Source organism: Danio aesculapii, chromosome 23 (genome assembly GCF_903798145.1).
Source record: "Danio aesculapii chromosome 23, fDanAes4.1, whole genome shotgun sequence".
Taxonomy (NCBI): Eukaryota; Metazoa; Chordata; class Actinopteri; order Cypriniformes; family Danionidae; genus Danio; species Danio aesculapii.
Genome location: NC_079457.1, coordinates 23523417 through 23548744, shown reverse-complemented (window position 1 = coordinate 23548744; position 25328 = coordinate 23523417). Strand labels below are relative to the sequence as shown.

Here is a 25328-nt window from a genome sequence, read left to right as displayed (position 1 = left end):
AATTTCAGATTTTCTCAGTATTGTGCAGTCCTACTAGGTGATCAATGTGGATCTTTCAATTCCATGCAAGATTCTTGAAGAAATAATTAACGTCGGAAATGTTATTTACTCACCCTCAAGCTCCAAGAATTTATATATATATATATATATATATATATATATATATATATATATATATATATATATATATTATATATATATATATATATAATATATATATATATATATATATATGTTATATATATATATATATATATATGTATAAATATGTGTGTATATAATTTTTTATTTATTATTTATTATTTATTATTTTTTAAGTGTACAATAGTGGTCTGTGGATCAATTGGTACCAGGCCACACAAGAAATCATTAATTATTTCCATTTTTTTAATTTATCTGAGTCTGAATGATCTTTTATTATGAAAAAAACTTTTATTTTGAAAAATGACTGTATTCTCTCGCTTGCATCTCAGTCAACTGAGCACCCAAATAGGGTATATGCCGAAGCATGCTAATAGGACTTTTAAATTGCCAGTAACCTGTGTTAATCGTTTCCGGTGAATTGTATGCCAATGCAAAATCGGCGCGTTTAAGGTCTGTTTTCTTTAAAAATCAGCGATCTCCACTGGCTGAGTGATATCCGATATAAAGTGGGTCTCAGATTGTACAAGAAGCACTGCATTAAATTACATTTTCCCCGCCTGTCTTTATAATATGAGCATTTATTTTACCCCAGCCTGCCGATTCTGATGGGCATGTGCGAGCAAACGGCTTTTTGTCTCGTTTTACGCTTGAGAAGCTAAATGAATGCCAAAGTCTGTTTAACTGATTGTATTTGCATTACAACATCGATGCTCTAAAAGGAACCATATAAAATGGAAAAAATCTCACAATAACCCGTCACCGGAAGTTTATCAGTATGGGAAACACACTAGCTCGGCATATACCCCATTTAACCCACAAGCAGCAAAATGAGTAAGAAACAGACATCTTTGGAAAGGAAAAGTCCCAGTGAAGGACCCGTGAACTGCCAAGAAATGGATCCGCAACCCATTAGTCTGCACTTAAATAAGGTGAATCCACATTAAATCAGGGGAATTCACCATGTCTGTGCAAGAAGATCAACTGCTGGAGATCAGAAATGATGGCTGCCTTTTAGGGGCCATTCGTAAATCACGTCTTTTCTAGAGTTCGCACAAGTTGTTTTTTTTTCCAATGGAGGTGCGCGTCTTGTGTGCGCGAGCGACGTGACACGCTCGCGCTTCCAGATTCAGTTGACATGAACTGACCCATCAACTTCAGCTTGTATGGAATATACACATTTCAGTAGTCTAATTATCTCAGACAAACACAGAACACCCAAACACTGCAGTGCTTTGTCATTTTCTCCATTAATATAACTCAACACTGGCGATTTTAATGCATTTCAGACAAAAGGTCTCCATTCACACTATACAGCCTAAAACAGATGATACGCGACATTTTGCACTATACTGTGTAAATGTCACCTAAAAGTTTATGTGGAAGTTCAATGTACAGCATATACATGATACATTTTCCAAAAATTAGGATTGAAAAATAGCTTCACGTACTAACATATACTTTTACTTATGTGTAACAACCGAAGTATGCTTTGGGAATCATGTTAATCAGTAGATTTATTTGACTGGAAGTGAAGTGGGAAACCGAGTTTAACTTGGGATGCTCAGATCGCTGCCACTCCATATGTCGACACACTAACCACTGGGCTATCACTTTTTATTTTTTTATATTATTATATTATTTGTATAACATTTTTTTGCAAGATTCATAACATGGTAATAAGCAGGAAACAATATAATGATAAAAACATTAATGGCACACACAAATGATAGTCAGATGGTTAATGATTTTCTTTCCAGCTGATGAAAGAAAACAACATTGGCAGCCATTCAGAATCCATTTATTCTTTACAGAGACTGAGTATGTGAAGCTGTTGAGCAAACATATAATGATCAGAATGATGTCATCCACTGGTGGTCCAGTGATATTATAGGTATTGTTATGATTTATTGTATAGTTAACTCTTGGTTTCAGCAATTATGAAACAGCTCTATTAAAGATAAAACAGCCAATATTCAGCTCAATTTTATTGAAGTTCATTGTTGTTTCAGTTAAGTTTTATATCTGAATATTAAAAAAAAACACAATAAAAGAGGTCCATTTCGTGAATGAATCTTTTTGTTGGATCTTTTAAATGAATCTGTAGATCCAAGTCCAAAAGAATCTCAAAAATCTTCTCATGATTTGGACTAACCTGTTCAACTCACTGATTCAGTGATTCAGTGATTAGTTTACTATGTTTAACAGTTCACTGTTGGGGATACTATTAGCCTGTTTCCACTGAGTGGATGGTATGGTGTGGTTCGGTACGCTTTTATGGTCGTTCCCACTGTCAAAGGGTACGTGATGCGTAGCTGAACGCTATTGGTTTACAGAGATGTAAACAAAGGAACCGCCATTTTTAAATACACAGCCGAGACATTACACCGTAATAATATATACATAAAATAATGAGCCATGGTCGACCCGAGCTCAAACAAATATGTGTATGTGTTCATTTATGTTGCATTTATTTATTTATTTATTTAATATAATTGCAGATGTTACAGTAGGCTATTTTGCACTATGATTGTTATTTGCAGTCATAATCCTGTTCATAAATATTTGAACATTTCGACACAAGTATTTATGTGTATAAAGCCTCTGTTTTGTGAGAAGTGTTTCTCATATGGTACGTGAACGACCAGTACAGCTTTATTTTGACATTTCCTCGAGCGAGAATGACATTAAATGAAACTTTCTGTTGTAAACCAAACGCAAGCCTGATAAAGGTGACCTGTAGTGACCCTTACAGTACTGTAGGAAAAAACAATGCTTTTTATTATTTCTTTTTTCTTAAAAAGTTTTTGTTGTTTGTTTAGTAAACACATGTGTTAAATGGTTTCATATAATATACAAAACATTCTTCATAATATACAAAAAAGTTGTGTTTTGTTTAGTATTTTTGGAGCTTGAAAGACATTCACTTTCATTATATGGGTCACAAATGATTAAATTTACAAAATGTTTTATTTTATACCTTTTTATGATAATAAAAAAATGTATGAGGGGCGTCACGGTGGCTCAGTAGGTAGCACTGTCGCCTCACAGCAAGAAAATCTCTGGTTCAAGTCCTGGCTGGGCCAGTTGGCATTTCGGTGTGGAGTTTGCATGTTCTCCCTGTATTGGTGTGGGTTTCCTCCTGTTTCCCCCACAGTCCATAAACATGCGCTATAAATGAATTGGATGAACTAAATTGGCCGTAGTGTATCAGTGTGTATGGAAGTTTCCCAGTACTGGGTTGCAGCTGGAAGAGTATCTGCTGTGTACAACATATGCTGGATAAGTTGGCGGTTCATTCCACTGTGGTGACCCCTGATGAATAAAGGGACTAAGCCTGAAGGAAAATGAATGAATGAATAAATGAATGAAAAATGTATGAAAGAATGTTTGTTTGTCATTCAGTGTAGCAGATAGATTTATATGAAAATAAAGCCTCACATTTTTTCAGACTTGTATTGATTGAACTATTTAAAAGAATAAGTTATGTTATATTTAGTTCTATTTTATATGATTAGCATGTTTTTGCGAACAGTTCATGTGGCATGAAGGATATTGGTAAAGTATAATGATTTAAAATGGCAAGTAATTATTATTTTGAGTCTGCAAGCTTTAAATATGTCTTTTAATATGTCTTGTGAATGATCGTTGTTCTAAATATGCTTAAGATTTCTTTATATAAAACTATTGTTACACTTCATTACATTTTAGTGGGAATATTCTGTAAATAATGGCAAAAATATTAAAGAAAATATATTTAATATAATTTAATATTTTTAACATATGCTTGGAAAAACTCTTTCATCTTTGACCCATATATTAAAAGTGTGGACAAGACCTTAAAATATCCCCTTGTTTATTCTTGAAGAAATGAAGTAAAGGGTTGAAACGGCATGAGGGCGAGTAAATAATGACACAATTTTCCTTTCCCCTATTTAATCAACAAAGGATCACGTTACAGATCTGAGCTGGTTGTCACACATGTCCAACAAAGATATTAGTCTGTATGCAGCAAACTTAAGTTTAGGGTCAAATGCAAACTGATGCTAATCTGCTTAGATCCTTACAAGAGCACAGAGGATTAGCCTTGTTCCACTGAACAGTGCTTCAGTTGTGTTTAAGAAGTGATTGTACTTTAGGTGAGACCTTTTAGCTCTTAGTATATTAGCTCGACACTGTTTAACAATAATGCAAAAGCATATCAGTCATTATTTGAATTCCTATATCTGTCATCTCAGAAGCAGGTCACGTTTCTGAAAACAATTTGACTAAACTATTTTTGAAACAGATAAGCTATAGATGATTCCACATAATGCATAATAATTTATTTTTAATCCCACTCAGCCATGGATAAGCAGCAGACAATGATAATAGAATAATAGAATTAACAAAAAAATCTAATTTTATTTTATTTTATGTTAAATTAATTTTATTTATTTTTTTTGTTTAACTTAATATTGCTATTTTATTTTATTTGTTTAATTTAATTTTATTATTTTAATTTTATTTTATTTGTTTAATTTATTTTATTTTTATTAGAATTTTCTATTGTTAAATTTAAATAAATTTTATTATTATTATTATTATTATTTTATTTGTTTAATATAATTTAATTATTTTATTTGTTTAATTAATTTAACTGTATTATTTTTGTTTTATTATATTTTATTTGTTTAATTTAATTTATTTTTATTAGAATTTTCTATTGTTAAATTTCAATAAATTTTATTATTATTATTATTATTTTATTTGTTTAATATAATTTAATTATTTTATTTGTTTAATTAATTTAACTGTATTATTTTTGTTTTATTATATTTTATTTGTTTAATTTAATTTATTTTTATTAGAATTTTCTATTGTTAAATTTCAATAAATGTAATTACTATTAATATTATTATTATTTTATTTGTTTAATATAATTTAATTATTTTATTTGTTTAATTTATTTAATTGTATTATTTTTGTTTTATTATGTTTTATTTGTTTAATTTAATTTATTTTTATTAGAATTTTTATTTGTTAATTAAATTTTTTTATTTTTCTATTTGTTGAATTAATTTAATTTTATTATTTTTGTTTTATTTTATTTGTTTTAATTTAATTTGATAGTTTTTATTTTATATTATCCATCTTTAGTAATGGCTTTATAGTGCAAACATCTCTTAAGGAAATGTTGGTTGAATATTGTTTCTCAAGAGACTTCTCAAGAAAAATACAGACCCAAACATTGTCATTTATTCTCTGGCAATTTTATGAAATCTTTACTCCAAGTCAGAATCAGCTTACTCACTCATACATATTTCATTGCTTGTCGGTAATTCACGGTGAAAGGGAAAGATGATCGAGGTTGGTGGTGATCTCTTGAGATTTTGCCCAGCCCTGGCCGCCAGCAATCAGAAAACGGTCAAGCATTAACAACACAGGATGAAAATGGAGCAGAGATATGACACAGTTCCAGCTAATCCAGTATTGCAAATGTTGTGAAACCCACATGTCACCACTAAAGCAGAATATGCAGATTTGACTTCCCTGTTGCTCAAGATCAACATCACACATCTCTATCAGACACTCATGAGGACCTGAGCGTGACACAGTGAAACAAGAAACAAGAGCATACAATAGGAATAGTAGTTAGTTTTACTCCTCTAGCTATATTCTCTCTACAGAAGGCTATCATATAATCCTGCTTTATAGGATATAACATTTCAATTAGGATTTTTGCCTAAGGCTTTGGATTGTTACTTTATTCTTTAATCTTAAGTCATAAAGGGACAAAAACTCAACCATTGTGTTAAAATGATTTAATAAAAAAAAACTTATGAAATAACTATTATATTTGATAATTATATATTTGATCATTTTATTTGATTTTGATTTATGTCTCTATTTTTTGAGAGTAGTTTTATATTTTTTTTCCAGTCATACTTAAATATATATAAATGTAGGCTTTGAATTGATACTTTTCTCATATTTTATTTGATGTATTTTAAATTGAATCACTTTTTTGTTTTGTTTTATCTTGTTATATATATATATATATATATATATATATATATATATATATATATATATATATAGTGCTCAGCATAATTGTATATATTTATATATATTGTTTTTTAAATATTAAAAAAGAATTAGCAAAAAGTAGTAAACAGAAAAAATGTAGAGAAACTAGAGCTGGGTGGAATATTAATCAGTATATCAGTATTTATCGAACGAACAACATTGTCAATATCAGTAAAAAGATTCACGAGCTTAGTGTGTCAGCACTTAACACGCACACGTTTTCCAGGTACACCTAATTGAAAACATCAGAACTTTTCCGAATGCTCCGTGCGCTAGAACTAACCAATCTGCTTCACTTTTTTTGTATGAAATATACACATTTCAGTAATAACAGCAGATTAATCACCTCAAACAAACACAAAGCACGCGCTCTCGCTTGCCACCTCAGGTCAGAATAACACCACACATGAAAATGAGTGCAGTATAGCAGCAGTGAGGAGATTGTAAATATGGCTGAGTGGCTTTTTGGTTTCTTTTCTTGTGCATCCCTGCCACTAGCACCCCATCTGAAAGATTTTTAGCACAGTGGTAATGTAGTCATTCATCTTAACAATTTGTAATGTTGCAGTATGTATTTGTATAATGATGGCTGGTTCCTTTACTTGAAAGCTCAGATCTGATTTTCTCTCTTATTTACTGTATCATTATTATTCACACCTTACAGACAGATGTTGATCTACCTTTACCATTGCACACACTTTGTCACATTTATTTATCAAGTTTAGGAGTTTCTTTATACACTTATATTTACTTTTAAAAAGAGATATTTTGTTTAAATATTTTGGTTTTTGACTATTAAAACTATTTGCTTTAGTAATCTTGGTAAATTAAAATAAGGTGGTTTAAAAAAATCCTAATATTCCTAAATGTATTGTTAAAAAATATTCTATAATCATCGATATCGAATGATATGTAACATGATATCATGATCATTTTTTTTTTGCAATATCGCCCAGCCCTAAGAGTAACATAAAATAATATAGAATTGTAGTTTATCTTTTTTTGGGGGGCAATAACTCGTTTGAATTTAAATGATCTTTCTATTCCTAAAGATGTTAGGTGACAAAACTCTTATTTTAATGGATATAACTGGATATGGATAAAACGGTATAATACACCAAAGTATATTAGCTCTATTCACTGAGAAATGGATATGTTCTTTTTCAAATGGGGTAGTACTCATTTACGCTGAGGACTGTATATACATCTCTATAAAACATCTGTTTTGTTAGCAATAAAATATTTTAGGGTATCAAACATTAGTTTTATTTGTAGATTTATAAATGGATTCAAATGTACGTATCCTGAGTATACATCTTTTCATTTCATTCTGGACTGTCTTCTGGATGAAAAATATAAATGATTCTGTTTTGCAAGACATAATGTGTCCTGTGATGCTACAAATACATCTTCCTCTATATCGGAAGTCTATGTCTTGTGTGTTCGTGAATAGAGTCTGTCATGTGAAAGGATCCTCCTGGCACCACAGGAACTACCAGCTCTGTAGTGTCGCCTAGAGCCAGTCATAGTGCCGTCCTTTTCTCTTGAAACAGAGCAGTGTTTTCTGACCCGCTGCGCCCTGCCAACCCTCTGACCCCAATAGCCTTTGTATTCATTTACTCCCAGATATGGAGTTTCCATTTAAGCTATTCACGTCGTCTATAGATAAGCTCGCCACATAAATGAGCTCACAAAATGCTTAGAGGATCAATTATGAATGAGTCCCATGGACATATTGATTTTCGGATTCAATTTTGTAATGATAGTCCATCCGCTGACATCCGGTGTTCGTATTGAAGGTCAAATTAATGGTATAGTGCAGTGGTGGGAATGGGTGGATGAAGGTGACTGGAGGCTACCGCTCTGGTGAAGTTAAAAAATCAGGACGTTTGCGTCAACAAAACCCTGAATGCAGTGCAAACAGCCTGTTCGCATGTGTGAAGCACATTTAAATGAGAATTTAATATCATTTTGAGTGGTAAATGTTTAGTTGATGTTTTACGGTATATTGGCCGATTTTAAGGCTCTATTTACACTTCGCATTAAGATGCAATTTCTGAAAAGCTAACACTGTCCATTATAAACACAAAAGGAGATGATGGAAAACTATATAGAAAACAACAGCTTTCATTGCTTCTCTGTAGCTGCAAAACTACATTGAACGCTGTGGGTTTGTTACATTTAGAACTGAAGGGAAGATCCTGCTTTTTGTTTGTTTGGAAATACTTTTTGTTTGGAAATATGTGGAAATTTGGAAATTTCAGTGCAAATACGTGCTACATCTTTGTGAAACTGCAAAAAAAAAAACACTTAAACATACATTTGGCTGCAGTTTGTTGGTAAAAATTAAATTAACAGTATTGAGCAGTATGATGCCAAGAATTTTTGTTCCTTTTCACACTAATGCTTTTTGCAGGGACATATTATCAATGAATATAAGATTATTCTCATGCAGTTGTTTTGCAGTATTCTTAAGCTTGGTAAAGCACGGTTCCACAAAAGATATAAAATCAGGGTAAAAAAACAAGGTAAAACTATGTGGTCGCACTGCACTTTTTTCTTACATTTGCTTTTTAAAAATTGGTTGGGTTTAGTGAATGGTTTAGATCAGTGTTTTACTAGTTGATCTGTATGACAAGGCCTGTCTTCTTGTGGAAGTGTACAAGAAAAATATGTGCCTAAATTGTACAAAACACACCCTTATGGCTGATTTATATTTCTGTGTCAAGTGATCATCATGACCTACATCACCTGCCTTGCGTGCTGCTGTGCATTTATACTTCTGTGTGCTGTTTGTGTTTCTCTGCAATAACACTTCCGAAACGCTAGCTGGCAGTAGGTTTTTATGTTCCTCTGTGTCAAGTTTCTTCGCAAGTGTTTTTTTTTTCTGAACAATACAAGTAGCTAAAACTTGCTTATTAAGCGCCGGAAACTGGCGGACGTGCAACAACTCTAATCATAAGGTAAACGTAAAACAAACGTTTCCATCTGGAGCTCCTTCACGTGACTTGACACTTGTAAACACTCGCTTTATCGGGTTTGCGCGGCTTTCGGTTCTGCCCACACTCGTCAGCGCTACCAAGCCGACCAATCACAGAGCTTGCGCTATGCATCGTTGCAACGTGTAGTTACATTTTTTGAGAGGTGCGCATCAGGATCGCCGTCAGCCACAGTGAGGGCTATGAGCTAGAGAATAAGCGTGCGCTTGACGAAGAAGTGTAAATCAGCCTTTAGTAACAAGTTTTGCGGAGTCAGGACTGATTATTTGACACCTCATTTTATCTGTATTGTCCACTATCACGTCTTCAGAAACACATCAACTATACCAGCTCTAAATGTGACCATTTAGCATAATTATCAATCCAGAAAATGAAATTATAAATCAATAAATAAAAATGCAAAAAGAAGGGTGTTGAAATTGGGGTAGTGGACAGAGGTTTTATTTAAAATATAAAATATATATAACATTTCCGAATCCCTATGCAGACTAAATAATTATTAAATTTTAATAGACATTAGAATAGGTGTCTTTCAACAAGACTTTTTTTTTGTAATCGAAGTTTAAAAGCGAGCCCAGGGGATCCATTTCTTTGCCCCAGTCAGTAAGTCAGTAGGTCAAGAAACGGCATGATGGCTGGAATCCTCCAGTGTTTTCATTCCTCTTGTGTCTAATCCCTTCTGATGACACTATTAAAGTGAAGATGCGTCTTGCCAAGGACTCAAGTCCTGCTTACTCACTCCCAGCTGTCTCAAAGACTTGATAATCACGCTAACACTTTTACACAGAGATTTAAAGGCACACCGGTAGTTTGTTTGTTCTGTAGCAACTCAGAAAGCATGCAATAATGTTTGGAAAGTGGGTTTACAAGCTGTTCGACCAGTTGCTTTCAGTATGCAAATACAGGGTTTAAAAGAAAGAATGTAAAATATTTAAAGAAGAGCGTGTCGTTTTTTACTCATTATCACATCAAAGGGAATACCATAAATAACACTAGTCTTAAGACAAGTTTTTGCCAGGTTTTGCTGTCATCTCCTAATGGTTGGACAAATACAGTATGTAGTAACTTGCTGTTTCAGGCTGTTTGAACACTAGGATCAGTGTTTTATGAGTTGTCACATTTGACTTCTAGTTTTCTCTTTACGTTGGGACAGAATCATCTGTATTGAAGACAAGAACATTTGCCACTAATAATCAGAAATAATTTTATTTCTAATATGTACTGCACTTTCCTTTCTCTCAGTATGGGGTGGGGGAACTATAAAAGAATGCCACACTAAAAATTCTCATCTCTTTGTTCTTGTTAGGTTGAGACGATGTCGGAAGAGGCCCAAAATAGAGTAGATGAGGACTTTGAGTCTGAGGAGGGTGATTTGGAGTCCTATCTAGAGGAAGAGAGTAGCAGTGAGCTTTTGGAGCGAGTGAGAGAGCTTCAAGTAAGTGCCATATACTTTCACCAAGAATGCAGTTTTGTTTACTTTTCTTCCTTGACTTGCTGTTTAAACTGGACTATTTTTGTATAGGCAGAGAACTCTGCCCTTTCATTAGCAAACGAGAGTCAGAGAGAAGCATATGAACGGTGCTTGGATGAGGTGAGTTGAATATTGTTCCTTACCAAACTATGCAATTGACTTTGAGATTTGCGATCATTTTTCCTAATGCAGACAGTCAATTAGTCAGATAAATAAATAAAATCTATTTGAAAGTACATAATGTTTACATGTATAATTCATGTCTTTGATGTAGGTGGCCAACCATGTTGTCCAGGCTTTACTCAATCAAAAGGTAAAAGATTGTGTTTTTTTCTTCAGCAACTTGTTTATAAAGATTTATTTAAACTGCAAAGTTTAAGAGGTTCTTTTATATTTAATCAGTGTTTATTAATTTATTATTAGTTATTATAAATGATCGATAATAATGTTTTTTTAATTTGTGGTTGTATATTTTATAGCTGCCATGCATATTTCAGCCATATATTTTTCAGATGATTTATTTATTATTGTGAATTATTCTTTTAGGATCTCAGAGAGGAATGCATCAAGCTGAAAATGCGTGTTTTTGATTTGGAGAGGCAGAACAGAACACTGTGTGAGCTTCTGCAGGAGAAACTGCACAGTCAGTCTTGTGTACATCAGCAGGTAAATGATTAAAACTTGCAATGGAAAATGCACAGTGCATGCCTTCTAAGTTGATGTTTTTTACAAAACATTCTTCAAACTCCACTGGGATGACCTATTAGGTTTGTTTGCAAAATGAAGAAAATGGCTCAATTAACGTCTTCCTGTTTAATTTTCCTGAACTCCTCGGGCAGCATTTTTGTTCCATGTAATTACAAGAAATTTGTGTGTAAATAGGCAAATACCCTTGTTTTACATGCATGCCTGTGATACCCTTGTTGTGCATGAATACTTGTGATGTTCTGCATAATCCAATAATTGATTCATATGATAAGAAGCTTAAGGGTAACCTGATGTGTCTTATCAAAGCAGCCAGGACCCTGTCTGGAGCACATTAGTGAGCTACAGCAGAGTGAATCTACCAAACTGATTGAGGCTCAAAGGAATGCACAGGCAAAGGTAGGAGCCATACACAAAATCTTTGTTGAATCAATCTGAGATTGCATAATTTCCTCATCCTTAGCATTTGTTTCCACAGGGTAACAGCGAATGTGCACAAAATTGCATACCTGAGACTCAAGGCTCATCCACGTCCATGGAGGCCATGTCCCCATTTTTGAAGAAGAAAGCACACATTTTGGAGGTCCTTCGCAAGCTTGAAGAAACAGATCCACTTCGGTACCACCGTTCCTCTGGCATTCCCTCCATCTGTGACTACAGCCAGGCTCTTGCCTCTAAGGAGGCTGTATTAGCCTGCAGAGACAATACATCCAGGTGCAATGCACCCAAAGCACATTGTTCCCATTCCTGTCCAGATGTTTGCACACATCAGCATTTGAATGGAGGAGAGCACAGCAATGTAAAGTGTGGTAGTTGTAGCACATGTTTGATGCTGTCCAATAAAGATTCCGTCAGCTTAGCCAAGAGTGGCCACAGCTGTTGCACTTCAACCCCCATTACCATTGATAACCTCAATTTGGCTCGACCCGATTTCCAAGAGAATGTGGAAATGCAGAGCCTCGTGAAACCTGCCACAGGTACAAGTGAAGTGTTTGTAAACAGGGCGTCTGGAGATATGTCGATTCTTTCAGCAGAGCAAGATCTTATACAGTCAATTGATCCTCACTCATTAGAAGCCCCTGAATCATACTCAAGATTGACCATTTCAGAAAGAGATCAGCCAAGAGGAGTCTCTGACCATGTGTTGGTAGAAACAAGAGAAAAGCATAGGTTGTCAGATCTTCTCCTTGAGTGTCAATCCAACAGGTCGAGCAGCAGCACCTGTAATGAGACTATTTGTGAAGATGGCACAATTGATGTGGTGCTGCTAGACTCAGATTTAAAGCACTTACATGCTATAGCACCACAAAGGCTTGATAAAGAAGAGTTTGCGACAAAGGATGACTCTGACTGTGTCTGTCAAACCAACATAGCCACCTCAAAGCTGCCTACTCTTGGACTAAAAGACACACACTGTGAGATTGACAGCAGCGAACAGGTCCACAAAGGTCTGTTGTTTTCTCCCAATGAGAATCATACTGCCTCAAAAGTACTAGATGATATCTCTGTACCTGTAAAAGACACCCCATCTGACCCTCAGTCCATTAGATCGAAAGTTGCAGTCAGCCCGAGTCAAGTTTCCTGCCTTAGAGAGGTCAAGGCCTCACCCTCCAAACTGCTCAAGTTCCTTAAGATCCCCACTATTGGAGAACGTACCGCAGTACCTCCACCTCGTCTCAGCCCTCAGTTGACAAGAAGCTCAAAGATTCCTTGCCGGAGCAACAACTATGAGGTGCACAGTTCGCCTGTAGCCACACGAAAAGCCACCACGACAGAAAGGCAAAGACAGGTGACCCCTCCAAAATCAGAGTCACATTCTGCTCCAACTTCTCCACCCCAGCCTGATGATGTCCCCACACCTTTGCCAAAGGATCTTGGTTGTGGTATTCCTAAAACAAGTCGTGTAGCTAAGCCTACACAAAGTACTCCCATTCAGAAAACCCCTCAGAAAATTCCACACTATGAAAATGTATCAGACATCTCCAAAACGAGCAACACTGATGTATCCCAGCTGCTTGGAGAAGTGAGCTCATCTCTTCAAAATTCCAGCCCTGCTAATGAAGGTGCAAAAGGAAAGCAGACAAAGTTTGGTGTAGAGAGACCAACGAGTCTTAAGCATAAGGAGATCTCACCAGAGTCTGATTCCTCAGACCAAGAGGACAGCTCCGAGAGCCCAGTGTGGCATAAGCAAGTCAATCATCGCAGTCTGCCTAGTCAGTCATCCTCCCAGAAGGCTCAGACTGGGATAAGCACTAGATCAAGGAGCCAAGAGAAAAATGAAATGGCAGATAATGATTCACAGAGCTCAGAATCACCTTTTAAAAGGAGCGATCCACCGCCTGTCCCTAAAAAATCAGGGATTGGAAGACATTCAGGTGAATCAAGTCATTCCTTTAAAGAACGATTGGCTGCACTTGGCAAGTTGAGGAACCCAGATGAGTCTGCAGCCTGTCCTCCACTTGCAGAGAAGAAAGAAATCCAGTCTGTTGCAAGCATACCAACAAGAACCACAGATAAAAGCAAAACTGCTGACAGAAACTCTGATTGCAAGTCAGGGGAGTATAGACTTCCTAAAAACACAGATTCCATTGAGGACAAATCATACCATTCAGGTCATTATGATGGTGCTGTTTCAAAACAACCAGGAGCCTTCCAGCATGTTGAGCAAACTGTCAGGTCTCTTCCGTCCAACACGTTAATCTCAAAACTTGAACACGAATCCCCTAGAACATTCATAGCCAAGCAAGAGAGCCCGAAATCTAAGATGCACCAACCATCTGCTAATCTAGAAGCAGCACAGGCATTGCGTAGCTATGCCAAGAGCACAACTCCCCATAGCCTTTCATATAACGGAAAAAATGTTGCTAGTCCCCATAGTAGCAGCCCCAATAAAATCCCTCTCAAGTCACCAACTAAAACTGTGCCACCCTCGATGAACCGAGAAGGGAAACCTACTCCAGAATTTCAGAGGTACATGTCCAAATCTGAAGACAGGAGCCATCTCAGGGCCAATAAAAAGAAGACATCTTCCTATGGAGAGAGTCTTCCTCCGCCGCCACCAAGGCCGGTAGAGGCCGTTGAAGAAAAGAGGCACTCAGCCCCCAGCCCTCAGTCTTCTATCGAGCAAAAGGTCATGAAGGGCATTGAGGAAAATGTGCTGAAGCTGCAAGAGCAAGACAAAGGGCAGATGGTCGAGGTCAAGCAAAAGGCTTCCAATGGAATCGCTAACTGGTTTGGTCTCAGAAAAAGCAAGCTTCCAGCTCTTAGCCGTAAACCAGAAACATCGAAAGTAAAAGATGACAAGAGAGAATGGAAACTCAATATATCCAAGGATTCCAAGGGGGCTGCGAAGAAACCTGAGAGTGAGAGCCTAAACATTTCAATGCTGATTGAGAAGGCAGAGGGCTTGCATAAAGCTCTTGAAGAAGAACGGGCTTATGTGAATGGAGTGGCCTTGGACCGTCAAGGAAAGGGACATTCATGTGAGGTGGTGATGGACCAAGCCCAAGGTCAGCTGTCTGTGATGTACAGAGGAGTGCCATCTGACAACTTCATGCAGCAACTTCTGAACCGGTCAGTACAAGACAACTTTTGAAAAGTTATTGTTTTGACATTTAAAGATGGCCAAAGACATTTCCTTTTGCATGAGTCAGAAAAGCAACCCACAAATTAAAGGCCAAATTAGCTCATGCATAGTTGTAGTTCAGGTTTGCAAGTGATGAAAGGTAATTGAAATAACTTATGAGTGAGTAAGGTGAGAAAATATGCTTCGAGACATAATTTGAATATGATTTGTAAGTCATCTCTCTGAGTTACTGGGAATTTGCGTCATTGTAAAGGCTGGGCTTTTTGGATTGGCTTAATAATTTAAATGTAATAAATTTGCGTACAATCAAAATGTAAACTTTTCTTTTATTTAAAAGCTTTTTATTTAAAAATCAATCAACAGCTAAAGGTGTATTGACATAAATTTTATTTGACTTTTTCCACAAGGGTTGATGGGAAGGATACTAGTGGCATCAGTATGGCACATAGACGCCTGTCATTTGACTGTAAATCCAGACCTGTTTTCAGTCACCAGAGTGCTGCCATTGCCAGTCAGACACGAAGCAGTGATGACATGGAAAAGGTAAGTTCAGTTCATAAAAGTAATACATGTTGCTTTACACACAATAGTTTTAATGTTACCTCGGCTGTTTTTTTCACAGGTCTCTGCATTACTAAGTAAAGATGTCACGTCGGATGATAACCTGGCTGAGACAATTCATCATGAACACTTTGCAGGTCAGGCACAAGTACAATGTATGACATCATGTCTTTCAGTGTACCCTGAGGCAGGAATTTTGACCGATTAGCATGTAGCAGCAAAAACGGGTTTTAACCTGTTATTGATGATGAGTAATCTAGGTGCGTCTGAATTTTCTGTGGCTTCCATATGCGAGTCATCCAGTAACATCTGTGTAGCACGCATTTTATTGCTTATATACTTAGGGTCTGATGGTTTGTCATGCAGTGCTACTAAAAAACTTACACATTGCCTTATAAATAAATTTTTTTATGAATATTATTATTATTTTTTTACATAAGCAGTCATTTATATTCAAAATGCAGTTATATATCTTATATTTAAATGCAGTTATATAATAATCAGAGATGGAAAGAGTAATAAAATATTCTGCTCAAGTAAAAGTAAAGTTACATGTTTATAAATCTACTCAAGTAAAAGTAAAAATTAACTCATTAAAAATTTACTCATGAGTAAAGAGTAATTATTTCTCAAAAGGGACAAAAGGATATAAATCTCCAATTAGATGTTTTTATTTGAATAAACAACTTTAAAAATGAAAGACCAATAACAAAAAATGATATCATTATTTTAAATATTGTACAGATGATCCTATTTAACAATTTAAACAAATTCTAATGCAACATCTGTTAACTAAATTGTGCATTGACAATTTTGCTCCAAGTCCCCATTAATATCGAATCCTGGTGCTAACGAACATTAGCAATGCAATGAACACGGTTGGGCAAGTTACTTCCAAATTGTAATACATTATATAATACTAGCTACTGTCATATTTTTTTGTAATTAGTTACATTACAATATTAATGTCAGAAAAATGTGTTACACTACTTTAGTATTACTTTTAGGTTACTTTAACCAAAATAACCACAGAAGTATGATTCAATTTTTAGCCAGTGGTCACACAGAGATCTGATCATTTGGCATCTTTTTTTTTATTATAAAATTATATATATATATATATATATATATATATATATATATATATATATATATATATAATATTGAAACTCCTCTCTTTCAGGATCTGGAATCTCCACACACACTCTTGACAGCGGCATCGGCACCTTCCCTCTTCCAGACTACAGTGCAAATGCTGGTTGTAAAAGCATACCAAAAGGAAAGGCCCACGGGGAGAGCGACCCTTCTCACTTCCAGCCCAAACACGCCTCAGGGATGAAGATGTCCCACAAGGCCTGGACTCTGGAGAGAGAGTTGTCATCATTAGAGGAGGATTATATGGGCGGTCAAGACATGGACCATCACACCAGCACTATAGAAAACAAGATTCCCTCCGGCCAGATCGCAAACATAGTTCATGATGGTATTTATCAGTTACTGGAGAAAAGAATGAAATCTACATGGAGTTTCTAGTGTCTCCATTTCTCAAGTCCTTTTTTTTTTTCAGGCACTGATATCTGTGGAGCGCCTATGAAATTAGGCCCCACAAAGAACTGGACTTTCCCAAACCTCAAAGCATCTGCAGAGTCGACTGAGGTTTATCTGGGTGTTGGAGACGCAGTGGAGCCGGTGACTCACAAGAGTTCATTTAAGAGGGTAAGTGTAACTTTATATCCTGACAGAACAACCACAACAACATTCAAAATGTTTGAAATTGTCTGCGCCAATAGCCTAGAGGTTAAGTGTGTCAATACATAGCACTGTGATGCTCATGACGACCTGAGAATGATTCCCGGCTTGAGGTCCTTTGTCGATCTGTCTCCTTTCTCTCTGCTCCCTACACATTCCTGTCCTTATTCCCCAATGTTGACCGGTACGCAGTGATGCAAAAATATGGGATTACAGTGAAACACAAATTAGTTGTGTTAAAAATAGAACACGCCAAGATGGACATGTTTACATATTACATATTATTACATATTACATATATTTGTATTTGTCTGTTTAAACACACACCCAAATCCCAAAGTGTCTGCTCCTCTTTAAATGGCATGTAATTCACAAAATTCATAAATTGACTGATTCAGAGGTTACATGGGACCGATGCAGAGCTTTAATAGAAAGGAAGTGAATGTGGCCATTTTTTTAATATTCTTTTCAACGTACTTTCAAGCCAAAATAAAGCGAAAGCATATTCTGTTGAATAGCTCTTGTAATTAAATCACATTTTGGATCGACTTTGTTTTGATTCTACTTCTATTTTTCATTGAAAGATTAAAAATATGTGAGAAGTATGGGGAAATACTTAAACAGGATGATAGCGGGATAGAATATTAAAATAACAGAGAATCCCGGCAAAAACGGGAGGGTTTAGAGGTATGCTCCACTGTCCTGGCTATTAAAGGTGAAAAACCCCCTAAAAATTATTAGGTTATTTCTTTTAAAATTATGATGTGAAGTTTTATAAACTAATTTCGAGAGGAGCATGTGATATGATTGAGCACGTCTGGCCACTCATCTGTAATCAGTAATAATCCAATCAGAGTGATCCTAGTTTACTATAAATGGATCATTTCCTCCCTACTGTTCTATCTTCGTTTGGAAGAATCCCCCCTTCCACCCCATCTCCTCATTTTCCTCCCTTTTTTAAAGGGGGAGCTCTCGAGACCTACCTGATCTCGGATCTCCTGATATGCTTATCGACCGGGCGGGAGCCCTGAGCTCAAATATCTCTGAGCTCAGGGTTCACTTCTGGGACAGCATGCCAAACCTGCTTTATACGCCAAGCATATCTAAGTGGGAACTCTTGAAATATATTTTTTAAATTATGACATCTCTCTTATTCTCACTAAAGCTGTATTTGATCAGAACTATAATAAAAACAGTAATATTCTGAATTATTATTATAACTTAAGACAACTTTCTTGTGAAAAATGAAATTTATTCCTGTAATGTAAAAAGCTGAATTTTTTAGTAGGTTCTGTATCACATGATTATTTAGAAATCAATGTTTAGATGACTGTGATGGACTAAAAATGGAAACACTTTTCCTTTGCTTACACAAAGACAATTGTTATAACTGTGTAAAATATATACTATATTATATATTATATACGCGTATACTAAATATTTTAGTGTAAAAACATGAATATTATTTAAAAAAATGTTTTGAGTAATCTGTTGAAAAATGACATCACACTTTACAATAAGGTTGCATTAGTTAATGTATTTACTAACATCAACTAATACTAACAACTTTATTAACACTAACAAAGATGAATAAATACCGTATTAAATGCATCGTTCATAGTTTTTTGATGTTAGTAAAAACATTAACTAATAAACCCTTATTGTAAATTGTTCCCGAGAATGATCAATAGAAAATGTAACATTTTTAACTCTTTAATATGTAATCTAAAATGTAAAATCTGTTTTTTAAACTGTACATGATCACATTTGGGGGTAAACGCATTTTAAATGACTGATTTTAGATTTAAATAACTCAATTTTGGCAGGGCAACCTGCTGTCAGAGGGTTTCAGTCACATCTTTCATCCAACAAAGTCAGTAAAAAATGGACAGTAATGTTTTCATTTAAAAATGTTAGTTCAGACAAAAAAAAAGAATATTCTGTTAATAATTACTCACCCCCAATCCCCAAAGTCCTTCGTTCATCTTCAGAACACAAATGAAGATATTTTAGATGAAATCTGAGAGCTCTCTGAGCCTTCATAGACAAGCAAGGGTCATGAAAAGTTCAAAGTCCAGAAAAGGAAACAAAAACATTATAAAAAGTGAGGTTTCATAAACTAATTTTTTGAGAGGAGCACGTGATATGATTGAGGACGTCTGGCCACTCATCTGTAATCAGTAATAATCCAATTAGAGTGATCCTAGTTTACTATAAATGGATCATTTTCTCCCTACTGTTTCTATCTTGTATCCCCTTCCACCCCATCTCCTCCTTTTCCTCCCTTTTCTAAAGGGGGAGCTTTCGAGACCTACCTGATCTCGGATCTCCTGATATGCTTATCGACCGGGTGGGAGCCCTGGGCTCAAATATCTCCGAGCTCAGGGTTCTCTCCCGGGACAGCATGCCAAACCTGCTTTATACGCCAAGCATATCTAAGTGGGAACTCTTGAGACATTCCATGTGACATTCAGTGGTTCAACTGTTACCAAGCAAAGCTCCAAAAACACATTTGTGTGCAAACGAAAACTCTAAAAACAACGTCGTCTATGTCTTCTCTTCAGCCATGTCCGGTCATGGTTCACATTTACTGTGATGCTTGTGAGTTGTGCTTCTAAATCTGATGGCATTATGTTGTATAATATTAGTATCTCAAGAAATATGCAGAAATATAACAGATTATTAGGATCACTTCAAATACAGGACTTTGCAGTGACCGTGGAATTTCAGAAAGTGATCTCTAATTTACTGTATTGTCGCATACATTTCAGTGTTACTCATAGCATGTTTTTATATTCGTAGCGCAACAAGACTAGTGATTCAGTGGCCAGTCGTGAGGGAGATCCCAGAAGTCTTCCTCAGCCCGGTCAGACACGCAGAGGCAAGAGCCGAATTCCTGCAAACCCTGAGCTGGTCCGGGACACTGGTCTGGAGCTGGTGAGAGAGCGACCCGATGACGGCCTGTCCCCAAACCACCCGCAGGTCCTGGAGACGCCCGAGTCTCTGAGCGATTCCCTCTACGACAGCCTGTCCTCGTGTGGCAGTCAAGGCTGAGTGAATGATAACCAGGTACCATCCCTTTTTTTTCAAATCCCCCCATCCCTTGGATTCTTGTGACGCTTCAAATATATTTCGAAGGTGGACGCTTACAGGATAACCCATTTTTTTGACCGAGAAAACCCCCCTGCTTACACAAAATACCCACGTTTCTATCCTGATGGTCGGACTTCTTTTTTTTTGATCCAGTGTGTTTGTGGTGGTGTCATTTTAGCCATTATATCGACTTTCATCATCTCATTCGTGCTCTCTGTTTCAAGTGGTAGCAAAAGTAGTGACGTTCCGCTCATGTTGTCGTTCGGTTACATTTTCGAGAACGAAATTCAAGCTCAGTCTTCCAGTTTTTAATCTCACAGAATGTTCTGGTTCTCATCGGTGCACACATCTTTGGTAACATTTGTGTAAAGTTATTGGAAAGTGAATGTTAATATATGTGATTTTTTTATTATTATTATTATTATTATTGTTAATTTAATATGCATATTTCATGATAATAAAGAAAAAGCATTTGTGTAAAACTCGCATCAGCCGTAGATTTTGATTCATTGTGTTTAAAAGAAAAAAAAAACAAGTAGCAGCAACACACAGTAAGTGCGATCCATATAAGACAGAGCTACAGTGTTCCATGGTGAATTATATTTATTTATTTTCTTTGAATAGTGTGGTAAGACAAGACCACCCTTTATTGGTTACTCCTATTCAAACGTACTGTGCCTGATATCTCTTTTTTGTTTTAATGTTTGTGTACTAGTCTTGATGTCTGTTTATAGGTTAGATTGTTTTCCAGACCAGCCCGTGATGTTTTGTTTGTTACATTTTGATTTTAGGGTGTGTTCACACTTGAACTGGTTCATTTGAAAAAGTCTGATCGCTGCCATCTGAATCTTGGTGCACACCAAATGAGCAGACTCTGCTCCGCTTTGACTGAAATGTGAATGCAACACCAACCAAAGACATCTAAACAAGCCAAAAACAGGACATGATGTCACATAGAAAAGACAGAATGCTCAAGCAAGGATAGTTTTTTACACCATAGTCACACGATGTTGGCTGCTACTATTCAAGACGGTTTCCGCCACTGAATTAAAATGACAGAAAAGGTCATTTGTTTGACTTTTTTTTTTTAGAATTACGTTACGATTTTACATTTGCGAGTTATTAGGACAAAACTGCAAGATAGGGCTGCACGATTTGGATAAAAAAATCGAAATACGATTTATCTGATCAAAATTACAATTTGCGATTCAAAATGTGATTTACTACCATTTTATAAAAGAGCTACAAGTTTGATGTGGTGCTTTTAAAACCCCTTAAACATGTTGGCCATTTTTTTAATATATTATATATACATATACATATATATATATATATATACATATACATATATATATATATATCTATATTATATATATCTATATATATATATATATATATATACATATACATATATATATATATACATATATATATATATATACATATATATATATATATATATATATACATATACATATATATATATATATATATTATATCTATATTACATATACATATATATCTATATATATATATTATATATACATATACATATATAATATACATATATATACATATACATATATATATATACATATATATAATATATATATGTATATATATGTATGTTGTGTATATATATATATATATATATATGTATGTGTGTATATATATATAATATATATATATATTATATATATATATATATATATATATATATATATATATATATATATATATATATATATATATATATGTATATATATATATATGTATATATATATATATATATATATATATATGTATGTATGTATGTATGTATGTATGTATGTATGTATGTATGTATATGTATGTATGTATGTATATGTATGTATGTATGTATATGTATGTATGTATGTATATATATGTATGTCTGACCTGTCTGAGGCTTGATCTCGTTCAGAACTTTTTTTAAATAGAGGAGCTCTGCAATAACAACGCACTGTATAACTGTCATTTACCTTTAAAAAACACTTACAAAAATCCATGTAGGATAATCTGATCTTCAGAGAAATTCCTTACCTTATACATGCCATATATACAGATTAATAAAAAGTTTTAAAGCAATGCGCTTGCTACTTTTTGTCTTATTAAAAAGTAAAATCACTGTTCATTCAGATAATCCTTTGTTCCTTTTGCTCCATGTGTTCAATAATGAGAATACTTCCATCGCAGAAATGTACACATCTTTGTTTTTGTCTGTTCCTGCATTCTCTCATTGTGCGCGTAATTCAACGTGACTACATTCATTTTAATTCAGAAATTTATTTTTTTAAAAGCTAATTGACTAAACTAAAAAGTAACCCGCATTGCATTTTTTTGAAAAGTGACTCCAAAATTCTCATTTATTTTTTTAAAGTAATGCGTTGCTTTACTCGTTACTTAGAAAAGTACTAATATTACGTAACTCAAGTTGCCTGTAATGTATGACCCTCAACACTGGCTATCGCCATAAAGTCCATCTCTAAAGGAAAAAAAGACAAGTGCAAGTTTATTTCTCACAATTCTGACTCTCTAACGTAATTGTGAGAAAAAAGTGCCGATTATCTGTTTTATTCAGTGACGGAAACAAGATATCATAAGTGTGTCTCCATTGCATAGATCTTTATTTCTATGTACAGTTGAGGAATTCCTGCCACTCCTTTCACTCTTTTAAAAATGTATAAGCTACTTCAAGTTCTCAACTGATCAAAATGGCATCATCTGTATGTTTATTCCAACACACAACATTGTTTGGATGTCTGATAAGTACTTTCACCAAAAAAAAAAAAAGTCATCAAAGACATTTTTGGTTTTGTATCTTACGGTTCAGTCTTAAAAATGACAGTATACGTTTAATGTTTTTTTGGTCTGGACCAAAGTGTGAACGCACCCTTTAAGAAACTTGAGCTCATGACCTGATTCTGAACTGTGTTTTGTTGGGTCACCCAGCAAACTTTAACAAAGCTTCCCCAGCTTGTCTCTGGTTGACCAGACATGAAAGAAAAGCCAACCATTATGGAAAAAGGTGGCTGATAATTTCTGTCGACATAACGCTGACTCTGCCTTATGCATCTTTCCACAGCTGTTAGAAATGAACCTGCAGTCGACCGGCTTTCATGTTGATAACTCAGCATTTCTTTGGGAAATGGTTGTGATTTTTATTCATTCCCCCCACAAACCCATCAGATTTCTTCAGGCTAAAGCATTTTGGCACGATTTAAGTCAAGGTGCGTTGCATGCGTTTGACGATGCTAATCCTGCAAAATGGATTACAGGCAAAATTAAATAAATAAACTTTCCATTTTTCAAGTGGTTGCTCAATAAGCCATAGATTAGTAGTACAACCTGAATCCTTTTAATCTGCGCTGACCTCAATAGCTGTTTTTAATGAAACCACCACAGCAAAGAATTAGAAACATTCCCAGACATATATGCCTATATATATATACACACACACTGTCATCCAACAGCCTGTGCAAGATTTTTTGTAGAGATAAATGAACTTTGTAGTCATCCTCGATCTTATACGCATGTCACTCTCTTGATTTGTCACAAAATTATTTTTTATTTTTTACATGTTTTGTTTTTATAAGTAGTTTGTGTTCTTATCGTAGTCGCCTAATTTGCCTGCCGTTATAACCTTTGTTATTTACTTTGTTGTAATTGTCAGGAATATTTTATATTAGTTTGGTATGTTTACAAAAGAATTTATGATGAAGTTGTTAATATATCTGTAAAATGTTTATATAAGGTGCTATCTGATTTTTGTTTTCACTCTGTCCTGCAAAAGCCATAAATGTGTTTTCATAATCTCCTTTCTAAGCAATCGCCATCACTCATGCAACTCAATAAAAAACCTTTTTAAGTATGCTTTGTGTGTAAGCATTCGTTTTTGTGAAGGGATATTTAATGGAAATAAAGAGTTTTGTGATATAAAGGTCAAAGATGAGCCATTTTGGTGTCTACATCAAATTTTTAAAGCTGTTTACTATTTCAAATACACTGTTTAAAAATCAGGTAACACTTTAGAATAATGCTCCATTAGTTAATGATCATAGATATTTACATTAGATGTCGCCTACGATATTGTTGTCTATTGGAAGGAATGAGTCAATAGAGCCACCATTTTAGTACAGGGTAGTGCTCCTTTGAAATGAATGTGGGACGAAGCTGCAGTGGAGGACTGGCCATCCAGAACCAGAGATATATACACACATAAAAGCATATATCTATGATCGGGAGTTTTCCCGGTGGTCATTATGCAAAGATTTTTTTAAATTACGAAAATTTAAATTTTACATCACTTTTCTACATTGATGGATAAGTGACTGCACAGGTATTACAGACAAAGATCGTGTGTTTGGGTGCATGGAAATGTATTAGCCTCCCTTCCTTTTAAATTTGATCTAATCTGTGCCCTGAAACACTCCCCCTCTCTTCACTTCTCATTCTAACGGAGGGAGTGATTATTCGTGAATGAATCTCCGGTATGAACTCGTTCTCTTAGCCCACAATAATACAAGTTTCTAGCACCGCAGCATCTTGTCATATTTCATTTACCTTGTTTACTGATTTTAATCAACCAAATTAGCATAAAGCATAGTATTTAGAGCGAGTTGGTGCTACTTTGTCTTATAGTCAGTGCAGTAAGTGACTGTATTATCATCAGTTACTTGTTGAGGACAAAAGTTTGTAACATAAAAACATCGTACCAATGAAATCTTACCTATGAAATGTTCTGCCGTTTTCTTTGTTTGCTCGATACTACATGTACACAGCGCTAAAGTCCATTATCTTCACATTGAGTTTAGTCTTCTTGACTAGTGCAACTGAATGACTTTTGTCCTGGGAGCACTGTACAAATGTGGCGGCACTATTGACATGGTCAGGGCCTGTATGCGATATCTATGGGTAATGGGATGTATTTACTAAC

At 35.1% G+C, this 25328-nt stretch overlaps 1 protein-coding gene across 4 annotated transcripts in view; it reads left to right on the top strand.

Annotated features, from left to right (window-relative positions):
- nckap5l (NCK-associated protein 5-like) overlaps positions 1–21665 on the top strand; it is a 57903-nt gene extending 36238 nt beyond the window's left edge. For 3 of the 4 annotated variants that reach the window (XM_056448679.1, XM_056448681.1, XM_056448680.1), the window contains exons 2-12: positions 10516–10644; positions 10732–10800; positions 10955–10993; positions 11227–11346; positions 11695–11784; positions 11864–14958; positions 15379–15514; positions 15594–15669; positions 16716–17015; positions 17100–17248; positions 20084–21665. In XM_056448679.1, the coding sequence (XP_056304654.1) occupies positions 10525–10644; positions 10732–10800; positions 10955–10993; positions 11227–11346; positions 11695–11784; positions 11864–14958; positions 15379–15514; positions 15594–15669; positions 16716–17015; positions 17100–17248; positions 20084–20335 (4446 nt within the window). In that variant the 5' untranslated portion in view covers positions 10516–10524 and the 3' untranslated portion in view covers positions 20336–21665. The remainder of the gene's footprint in view (positions 1–10515; positions 10645–10731; positions 10801–10954; positions 10994–11226; positions 11347–11694; positions 11785–11863; positions 14959–15378; positions 15515–15593; positions 15670–16715; positions 17016–17099; positions 17249–20083) is intronic. The other variant, XM_056448682.1, reaches the window with a different exon arrangement.
- Positions 21666–25328: the final 3663 nt, after the last annotated feature.